Source organism: Echinops telfairi, unplaced genomic scaffold (genome assembly GCF_000313985.2).
Source record: "Echinops telfairi isolate 266 unplaced genomic scaffold, ASM31398v2 ScPeMD7_7468;HRSCAF=8506_0, whole genome shotgun sequence".
Classification (NCBI taxonomy): Eukaryota; Metazoa; Chordata; class Mammalia; order Afrosoricida; family Tenrecidae; genus Echinops; species Echinops telfairi.
The window spans coordinates 17,759,195-17,770,277 of NW_022111369.1; the positions used below are offsets into that span (position 1 = coordinate 17,759,195).

At 53.7% G+C, this 11,083-nt stretch overlaps 1 protein-coding gene across 1 annotated transcript; it reads left to right on the top strand.

The window, feature by feature from the left end:
• Positions 1 to 421: 421 nt before the first annotated feature.
• CUNH4orf54 (chromosome unknown C4orf54 homolog) lies at positions 422 to 5,704 on the top strand. The gene has a single exon (XM_030888614.1). It carries the CDS (start codon positions 422 to 424, stop codon positions 5,702 to 5,704), a length of 5,283 nt encoding a protein of 1,760 aa, XP_030744474.1.
• Positions 5,705 to 11,083: the final 5,379 nt, after the last annotated feature.

Consider the following 11,083-nt stretch of genomic DNA (forward strand, 5'->3'; position numbering starts at 1 on the left):
GAAAATGAACAAATATTTCTAGGCAAATAGAAAGTGGCTACCAGTACAAAGACAATCTGGAAATGTGTCCAGAAAGCCCTGATGTGCGGTGGGTGGAGTGCAGAGCTTGAATGCTTGCTAAGCACAAAGGAAAAGGCGCTTTGAGTCAGAGAATTGGGAACCCAGCAGGCAGGGAGAAAGGGCTACTTTGGACTTCCTAGCCCTCCCCACTAAAGATGATGAGTCCATGTGCTCGATTTTACTCCAGACCCACACGTTTCCTCCACCCCCAGCCTTCCTTTTTCATCTCCCGAGAGCCTCCCTCGCTGCCCTCAAGTGTGGTTTCCGTATGACTGGGAATGGACACTAAAAATATTTCTGGAATGACGTGACCCTCTCTCGCCCCACCAGGAAAGAGACAAAGCTGCCCCAGAAGCAGCATATGCTTTCCCTGCATCTCCGGGGGGAGTCCCGGGGTCGACCTGCCGGGGCTGATGGCATTCAGACTCAGAGCTGCCGACGGTGCCGGGCCATCCACTGGACGGGACAGCTCGGGCACAAGACGCTGGCCACGGTCTCGGCAGGAGCAGCAGCCCCCCAGCGGCAGCCCCCCTCGGCCACCGCATCCAGGAACCTTCCCATCTCCCTCAGCCTCGCCCTGGTCCCGCCACAGGGGCTGAAGCACTTGCAGGTGGTGGCAGCGGCGGCCGTGGTGCCTACAGCCTTGGGACCGGTCCAGGCACGTGGGACCCTGCTTCGGGCAACGCTGTGGCCCCTCCGAGGCCAGAGAGGCCCCAGCGCTCACCACTGCCTCATCCTGTCGCTGAAACCCGGGCAGGGGCTCAGAATGGAAGCGGCTACGGCTGAGCCGATGTCCCAGGTCGGCCGGTCGGAGGCTGGGGACCGGGAGAGCCAAGTCCAAGAGGCGCCAGAGCGAACTCAGCAGCTGCGGCCACTTCCTCAGCCTTCCGTTTGCTCGCAGAGAGAAGTGAAATACGTGGGGATGTGTGCTTCCGCTCAAGGGCAGAGGCCGAGTCCTCGGACCCCGAGACTTCCCCTGGAGCACCCCCCAGGGGACCAAAGGGCCCTCGGGAGTCCCCAGGAAACGGCCAAAGGAGCCCGAGACGAACCCGGAGACCACGAATCCACAGCACCCTGCACCAAGGACTCGGACAGCTTCTCATCTTCCTCCTCCTCCTCCTCCTCCCCGGTGGACAAAGCAGTAGAGGATGACCTTTCCAAACAGTGTGATACCATGACATCGACGGGGGCTCTGGCCACCTCTTCTTCCTCCTTAGGCTTTGAGAGTGACAGTGGTGAGAGCGAAGAAAGCTGCCAGCCCAGAAGCGGAGAAAGGGGGACACCGGGAGGAGGTGGTGGGGTGGGAGCTGGAACAGAGTGCAGTGGCCTGATCACCAGGTCCCTGGGGGGCAGGGACGCCCCCCCAAATGAAGACGCTCACTACATCACCACCCACGAGATCCAGCTGAGTGAGGTGGAGCAGGACACGGACTTTGACGTGGGACTGGCCTCCCATTGGGATTTCGAGGACAACAACGTCATCTACTCGTTCGTGGACTACGCTTCCTTCGGGGGCAGCGATGAGACCCCGGGGGATGTCACCACCCCGACTGAAGAGGACGACGACAACAGCTGTTACCTCAGCACCACTCCCAGCACCCACGCCACCCGGACGCCCAGCCCCACCAGCAGTGACCAGGCCCGCCCCGGTGCGGTCGGCAGCGATCGGGACACCAGCAGCACGGAAGTGGGCAGCGATCCCTCGGACAGTGACCCCACACCCCCACCCACGGGGCCTGGCACGGCCACCCCGCGTGAGCTCTTGCCCGAGCCCCCGGAGGCAGCTTCAGGGGCGGCAGCCGTTGCGAGCAGCTGTGGGAGCGCTGCGAGCCAGATCCTCCTATCAATCAAACCGACTTCCCGGGCTATAAATGAGCCTAGCAACGTGCGTGCAAAGCAAAACATTATTTACGCTGCCAAGCATGAAGGCGACATGAGCCTCCGGGTCTCTACAGCTGCTGAACACAATTCAAGTTCACTGAAGCAAGACCGGGCTGCAGCCGTGGCTCAGGACCATGCAAAGAAATTCATCGCTGTCCCTGCTCGCCTGCAGACCAGGTGCGGGGCCCTCCGAGCGAAGGAGCTGGTGGACTACTCCAGTGGAGCCTCCAGTGCCGTGAGCGAGCTGGACGATGCCGACAAGGAGGTGCGTAACCTGACCGCCCGGGCCTTCCGGAGCCTCGCTTACCCCTACTTTGAGGCTCTGAACATCAGCTCCAGAGAGTCCACGCTCTCAGAAGTTGGCTTTGGGCGCTGGTCAACCTTCCTGGACTTGAAATGTGGAGGTGTTGGGGCCAGGGTGGAGCAGAGTCTGCTCCGGAGCAGCGCCGCCTCGGTGGCTGCAGGGCTGAAGAAGGGCGGAGGGACCAGGCCCAGCGCCGACCAGCTCTACATCCAGTCCAAGAGGTCCCAGACCAAGGCCTTGGAGTTCGTGGTCAGCAAAGTCGAGGGGGAGATCAAGCACGTGGAGACGCCCCTGTGCTTCCAGAAGCAGCTCCAGACCGGTGCCCGCGTGGTCACCCTTCTGGAACCCTTGAATCTGTGCGGGGAGCGCAAAGCCGGCTCTGCAGCTGGGTCCAGCCAAGCGGCCAAGGGACCGAGCAAGGGCCCCGGGTCCGTGTACACGGATGATGGCTCGGAGACCTCAGAAGGCAGCAAGCCCACCTCGCGGAGCCAGGGACCCCAGAAGAAGTCTAAGTTTGCTTCCAGCCTACTCAAAAATGTCATCTCCAAGAAGATGCAGCGGGAACACGAGTTCAAAATGGAGCGGGGGCAGGTCACGGACACATCCCACAAGAATCTCCCCAGCGACTCCACGGAGCCGGAGGGCCCCCCTGAGAAGCCGAAAGAGAGGGGCCTGCAGAGGCAGAGCTCGCGCCACTCAGAGGCCGGCTCCGAGTACACGGTGGTCAGCGTGTCTGATGCAGGTGGGGAGGGCTCTGTGATCGAGGCCAAATCCCCCATTTTCAAGGCCAGTGCTCCCCGGGAGAGCCGTGCCGCCTCTGGCCGGAATTTTGCAGCGGGCTACCCAGAAGAAGTGTGTGAGATTAAAAAGAGCGCCTCCGAGACGGTCAAGGGCATCTTCCTTCGAAGTCAGAACAGTGCCTTTCGGTCATGGAAGGAGAAGGACCGCGAGAAGGGAGAAGAGAAAGCCAGCATCGGGAAGCTGCAGCTGCCCAAAGGAGGCGACTGGAGGGCCGACCTGGGCGAGGTCTCTGCCAGCAAGCCCACAATCATGTCCCGCCTCTTTGTCCCCAACATCCAGCAGATGCCCAAGGACAAGCAGCCAGGGAAGCAGGCCACCAAGTACCCTGCTGCCCAGGCTACCTCCACTGCAGTGATCAGGCCCAAGGCTCCAGAAATCAAGATCCGGCTGGGGAGTGTGCAGCAGCCAAGCGCCGACTTCAACATCGCCAAGCTGCTCACGCCCAAGCTGGCCAGCGGCAGCGCCTCCAACCTCTTCAAGACCGTTGAGGACAACAGCAGGGCCCAGCAGAAACTCTTCCGCGGGGACAACCTGGACAAAGTGCCCCAGTTCCAGGTGAGAGACGTCAGAGATAAGTCCAAGGCCCAGGGGCCGCTCCACCAGGTGAGAGATGTCAGGAAACTAATCAAAGGGTCAGGGGACAGCAGCGACAAGGGCAGCGTTACCCCGGAGCAGGGGTTGACTGGGCCCAAGCCCAGACAGCTGACTGCTGCAGCTGGCGGATCCAGATCCCTATCCCCGATGGTGATTACGTGCCAGGCCATGGTGAACCAGAGGGAAGACGGCATGGAGCGAGAGCAGAGGGAGAGCTTGGGCAGCAGGTTCGTGAACTCTTCCCCAGAAGGAACCGTCTTGGTTCACCGGGCATCTGGCAGGCTGCCCGTGGCCACCATTGCACCCAACAAGCCAGAGCAAGGCTCCTACCTGCCAGTGCTCAAGATTGTCTCTAAGACTTCTGCCCAGAAGTCCCCAGAGAAGCCCAAGGACGAGGAGGTCAAGGAAGAGGGGAAAGCCCCAAAGGCAGGCCGGAATGCCCTGGAGAAGCTGACTGCTGCGGTGAGGTCCATGGAAGAGATGTACAGCTTCAACAGAAAGGAGTGGAAGCGCAAAAGCGACCCCTTGCTCTTGATGGCGGATAGCCACGTCCTGTCGCTCATTGCCAGTGAGGAGAGGGGAGGGGCAGGTGGTCCCGAAGGAGACACCACCGACAAGTTGCACAAAAGACTGGGGGAAGTAGCAGAGAGGAGCGCAGGAAGCAAAGGTGGAGTTGTTCTGCGGGGGGCTCCCATAGAGCGCCTACAGCGGAGAAACTCCAACCCAAGCACCGAGAGTGTGTCCGCTAGGGCTGCGGCCTTTGAGAACCTAGCCAGGGAGAGGCCCCGCTCCCTCTATATCCCCCCAGTCCACAAAGATATGGAGAGAACTGCAGCCCTGCAGCCCTTCTTACCACACCCCAGCAACCGGAATGTGCTCACAGTAAGTGCTAGCAGTGCCCAGAAAACGGGGGGTGTCGCTGGCAAGTTCCCACAGGGGCCTTCTCTAGAGAGCCCTTTGGCAGCAAAGGGCATCAAATCACAGGGACTTCGGTCCCTCAAGATCTCGCCAGCCACCAGGGCTCCTCTGGATGAGGCAGCCAGCAGGAAAAGCGGAAGCAATTTGGAGAAGGGCACCAGTGACTGCGAGAATTACCTGACCATCCCCATCAAGGGAAGCTCTGCAGCTGGGGAGCTTCCTGGCAGGCTTGGGGCTGGCAGGGAGGGGGCCCCAGCTTCCTCAGGGGCCACTCTCTGCAGCTTACCCCCGCTGAGTGCCCGTAGTCAGGTTCCCAGCGGATCTAAAGGCTCCCAGGTTAGTGGAACCAGCCGGCCAGCGTGGCGTAGCAAACCTGACAATCCTCGGGAGACCGTAGCTGCTCGCACTGGGCCACAGAGCCCTGAGCGTGCTCCTACCACCATCTACCACCAGCAGCCACTGCCCTTTGCCTTGCAGGGGGCCCAGCCCCAGGTCCTCTGCTTCTCCCCACCTGGCATGCCTGCCCCGGCACCTGCAGGCCCAGCTCCAGTCTCCACAGACCCCTTCCAGCAGGCACCGCCCCAGCAGACCCAGCGCAAGATGCTCCTGGATGTGACAACGGGACAGTACTATCTTGTTGACACGCCAGTGCAGCCCATGACTCGGAGACTCTTTGACCCCGAGACAGGGCAGTATGTGGATGTGCCCGTGAGCTCCCAGCAGCAAGCCATGGCACCCATGACCCTCCCCGTGCCTCCCCTGGCCCTGAGTCCTGGGGCCTACGGACCCACCTACATGATCTACCCCGGGTTTTTGCCCACGGTGCTGCCCACCAACGCGCTGCAACCCACGCCGATTGCTCACACTCCAGGGGGCAGTGAGCTGCCTATCTCATCAGAGCCCCCCAGCAAAGAGGCAGCAGTGACATTCAACGAGGCCCCATATTTCTTAGCCTCTGGTCAGTCTCCTGCCTCCTCTTCAGCCTCGACCCCAGCAGCCACATCCCAGCTGGTGGGGGCCCAGGGCTTCACTCAGCTGCATGGCAAGCCTGTCATCAGCATCACTTCGCAGCCACTGGGGCCTCGAATCATCGCGCCCCCTTCCTTTGACGGGACTACCATGAGTTTTGTGGTGGAACATAGATGAAGGGCAACCACCCGAAGGCAAGACGGAGCAACTGCTGGTGAGTGGATTTCACGGCGATAAGGTTTAAGGGATTAAGAGAGATCCTCTCTCTTTGTGTCTGAATTGGGGGGTTTTGGGTGACGCGATGACTGGTCTCAAGAAATGGCCTTTTTAGAAGAATGCAACCAATGCCCGTGCAAACGATTAAGGAGCTAGATTTCTTTCTCAACCCACTCCTCTGTCTCCACAGCCAGGCTTTCCCCCCTTTGACCTTTACAAATTGTTCGAGTACTTTTCCCACTAGAGTATTTTTCCATCACCTTTGAAAATGGAATGAAAAACCAGTCTGAACTGAATGGGCCCCACTGCTTGTTCCTAACCGGACCAATGACAGAAGGCACTGGAAATGCTAGGGGAGCAGTAGAGACACCGTGGACGCGCTGGCTTCTCAGAAGCCAGGCCAGTCAGACCGATGTTTTCTTGCTTGGGAGTCTTTCTAAAAAGTGCAGAAATGCTTCTCTACCCCACCTCGCCTTTTCTTCAAAGATCCTGTACAAAGAGATGGTGCATTTTAAGCTCTTGTTTTTCAGTTCTCAGGTGACCAGAGCACTTTTTATTAAGATGGCTTTGAGATCTTTACTGTATTGTACATGCGTCCCCACACACAGCCTGACCTCTATTCCAAGGGTAGATACCTGAGCTCAGATACCTGAGCTGCTGCTTAGATGGGATGCCTATGTCAGATCCAGTCTGTTCATACTGCATCCAGCATGATCTGCTGCTAATCCCTACCAAGAACTCATTTCCATATCTTCTGGCTACCCTTCAGAAAGACTCAACTTTTGTGTTGACTTCCTCCAAAGGAAGGAAACCTGATAAAATAGGTTCCCGAGTTTATTTGCATGCACAGACAGGAGCCCCTGCTGTCAACAGGTCTGTGGGACTTGATAGCATACCTGAGGCCTCGGGGGAGACCAATCTGACTCTCACACTCCCCTTCTCTTCAGATGAGTAAAGCTTGAGACCACAAGTAACTTCTAGACTCTGTTCTCTCTTGGTAAAATCACACCGAACCCAAGAAAGGAGACAGAGAGGAGAGAATCGGCCATTTCTCTCCTCTCTGAAGTCCCTGCAAAAGAATGGGAACTTATGTTCCTTTGTACACCACAGAGCCTTACCTTGGGAATCAGGATAATTGAATCAGAGACACAGCTTCTTCTTGTCAACAGCTGTGTGATCTTGGGGTGACAAGCTCCCTAGCAATCAGAGTACCCTCTCTAGTGAGGACAATCACATCTGTTCTTCAAACTATAGCTGGCTGTCTCATTATATATCGTTGTACTAGTTTATTGCAAAAACATCCCACAGTTTTCAAATGTAAAGGATTGTTACTGTGTGTTGTAATTTATTCGACTGCAAGGCAATATTAGAACTGTATTTAAGAAAAACAAACCAACCTTGGGGTCCGCTCTCAGAACGAGAGCCTAAAACTCATTTTATTTGCAATCTAGAATTGATTATTTGAATTCTTCCTCTCTGCAGTACAACAGGAGCTGTCCTGATGACAATGTGTGAGAGCATGCATTAAAGATTAAGAGATTCAGAGTGAATGTTTTGTTTTGAGTGAGAAAATATAGGGAAAAAATTTAATATGCATGTCAGGAGACTCCGAATTAGAGAATGTGTTTTTGTTTTCATAAGGGAAAGAGCAACCTATTGGTCAAAAGAGGCCTGGCAGAGTGGCTGGTTACACATTAGGTTGCTCAACACAAAGATGGAAGTTCAAACTCACCCGCTGCTTCACAGGGGAAAGATGAAGCTTTCTGCTCTCATGAAGCAATACGGCCTCCTCGGGGACCCTAGGAAGTTCTACTCTGCCCCCAGAGGGGTGCTGTGAGTCAGAATGACCTCCAGGGCAGTGGGTTATAGGTAAAAGACTCTTCCTTTTCTTGGTGTGTTAGGTATGCTTACCTAAAACTCCCGGGATCAGCTAATCCCGGGAGGCCTTTGTGTAGACTGGGGAGGTGCAGACTCGAGGTGAAGGGAGGACAAGGATGCACTGGGCACAGCCTCGCTTAGTGTCCTCTTAGCAGCTGCCTTTGGCCCGTCTCCAGCCTGCTGAGTCTGGAGAGATTAGTCTTGGAGTTGTTTCCACCAGACACAAACATAACCTAGAATTTTCAGCATTCAAACTTTGGACCACTGTTTCAATTGCATTTTTTCTAGAACTCTACCCCTTCTGGAGGCAAAAAAAATCTTCCTGTCAGTAAAGCACTCTCAAGAAGTACAAACAGAAAAGGGAAAGCTGGTTTCTTAACATCAGAAAACTAGTCGGAAATGAAAGGTTGTCTGTGTGTAGGCAGAGATTGAGCTACCCAAACTCAGCTCATGGAAACACCTTCAAGCTCCCTTCCCTGAAGGTTCCTTGCCCCTTTCTAAAGAAAACCCAACGTCCATAAAGAAGAAGGGCACCATTCTTTTCCCTGGGTGAATTTCTTTCTTCCGTGTTAGCCAGATAGACTGAAAAATTCATTGACCCAGTGATGTTTATCAGGACAGGCGACGGGAAAAGTCTTGAATGGTGAACTCCGTCCAATAGTTCTGTACAAAACAAATTTATTCCAGAGGTTTCCTAGGAGGTAGGAAAGGGTGTTTTGTGCTTCCTCAACTAAGACGTCATGGCGATAATGTGGTCTAACTATACATTTGTTGGAGGGAAAAAACTGGGGTTTAAGAAAGAAATTGTCTTCCTGAGGGTCCACACCAAGCTTCCTGGGGGCTATGTTTTCTATACCTAGTAGGCTGCGTGCAGCCGAAAGAAGCTGCCTGTAGAGACAGAATCAGCTGACCTGGCTGCCAGGACCTGGCATCTACTTCTTGGTGGCACTGGCTATTAACTATCAATGTTCCCCATTGCCTCTCCGAGCCTTCACAAAATGTATGTCTGAATTGAATTTGAATCCAGTCATGCAACCAATAGGAATTTCAGGTCTACATAGTACTAGACACTGTGCTAGGCAATGAATCCAAATAGGACCCAGTATCATTCTACAAGCCAGTAGGAGGAACAGAAAACTACTAGGGTTTAAGTCCTGTCATACCCTTTAAGATTCCGTGTGCGGTCTATCTTTAGCACACGAGGAGCTTTGTTCCCACCACCCCTTTAATCCCTTAGTGCACACTGTTCCTGTCAGGCCCTTCTGATTGTTCTCTTAGGAATTTTCATTTCGTGTTTTTATGTGTAGGTGACTTCCCAGCTTCTCTTGTCCTACATTCAGCATCTGGACACTTGCCCACACCACGGCCCATCTATAAAGGCAGTTACAGGCGTTGCTGTTTTTCACAAAAACCCTCTGAAGGGTATGTGGCACTACCAGGCAAGCCCACAGCATATGCTCAAGTGACATCGAGGCCACATCTTGGGAATTCTGACAATATTCCACACTTTTCATAAGGCTATTGTACTATGGTAGACTACAGTGTAGTGTAAACCTCGTTTTTATTTTAAGGTGTAATAAACGTTATTTAACCATAGTAAAACCCGTGAAACCAAACTCACGGCCATGGCGTTCCTTCTGAGTTCTGACGCACGGCGACCCGAAAGGACACGGTAGAACGGCGCCTGTGGGTTTCCAAGACGGCAACATTTTTTTTTAAGATCATTTTATTGAGGACTCTTACAACTCTTATTACAATCCATACATCAATTGTATCAGACATATTTGTACATAGATTGCCGTCATTCTTTTCTAGACATTTCCTTTCTATTTATCTCTTGGAATCAGCTCCTCTTTTCTTCCCTCCCTCCCCCTCCCAGCCTCATGGCCCCTTGATAGATTATAGATTGTTGTTATTTTCATATCTCATATCTGCTGTCTCCCTTCCTCCCTGGTTTCTGCTGCCTTCCCCCTGGAGGGGTGTGTGGTTATGTACCATTCGTTGTGGTCGATTGCTCATTGCTGAACCTTATTTTATATGCAATAGGAAGCATCCCCATAATAAGCGCTATTCACTTATTCTGCTGTTTGTTGTGACAATCTGGAACGGAACCGACAGTGTTTTGAAGTGTGCCTGGATTGTACTAATGCTATCTTATTGTCACTCAATAATGGTGCCCATATGCACCAAGGCTGTTCATGGTCAGGGGCCATGTGCCCCTCTAACCACAAAGCCACAACAGTGACCCATTTGCAACAAACTGATATGTTCTTCCTCTTGATCTCTTTTGGGGGTGGGGGGGCATGAGGGAATATATGTTTGTTTGTTTTACTTACCTTGCAATTTTCATGCTATTTTTCTTCTTGTGGAATCCCTGGCTGGAGCACCTGGTCCCCACACTAAGTAGGCCTGTCTCTGTCCCCCGAGGCAGCCACTGGAACCCGATGGAGCACAGTTGTACTCTGAAACACATGGGGTTGCCATGAATTGGGATCATCTCCAAGGCAGCTGGTTTCACTGGTCCCTTATTGTGGTTTCTTGTTTCCCATTCAACTTTATCTAGTGAAATGATCCCTTAGTTCTTCCTTTCTCTTTCCTTCATTTTTAAAAATGTTAGTGTTTTTTGGTTTTTAATCACAGATTCAACAGCTTACAAAGCAAGGCTGTAGCGGGCCTGTCAGCTTCCATCCCTACATACGCCTTAGCAGCTTTACGCAGCCCTGGCAAGTCGTGGAAACGTAGGTTCTGAGTTTTTCCCCATGGCTGTAACTGGGTCACAGGCTGCTGGCTCTGACATTTCATTCCCAGTTCATTCTGTAAGGACATCTCTAAAGCAATTATTTTATTTCTGAGTTTTGTTTTTATGATTTACTTAGTTGTGGCTTCCTATGAATCCAGGCTCACTCCCATTGAGTCTCTTCAGAAAGTCCAACTCACCGTCACCACCAGATAGATTCCAGGTCACCGTGACCCTATGGGACAGAGCAGAACTGGCCCTGTGGGTTTCTGGGACTGTAAGTCTTTAGGACGTAGTCTCATCTTTCTCCTGTGTCGCAGCTGACTGATTTCAGACCGCTGACCTTGAGGTTAGCAGCCCAGTTCGTAATCCACTGTGGCACGCTACTGTCGTTGTCAGGTGCCATCAAGTCCCTTCCGACTCCCAGTGACTCCGCGTACAACAACACCCAGAACTGCCCATCCTTTGCCACCTCACAGCTGTTCTTATCCTAGAGCCCATTGTTGCAGGCACCACGCGATTCCATTTTGTCATGGACTTGCCCCCCGCCCCCCGCCCCTCTGCTTTACCCAACACGATGTTCTTCTCCAGGGACTGGTCTCTCCGGACAGCCCGTCCGAAGTACCTGAGATGAAGTCTCACCGTCTCTGCCTCTCAGCAGCATTCTGGATGTCCTTCTTCCAAGACATTCGTTTGTTGTTTGGCCAGTCCCCGGCACTTTCAAG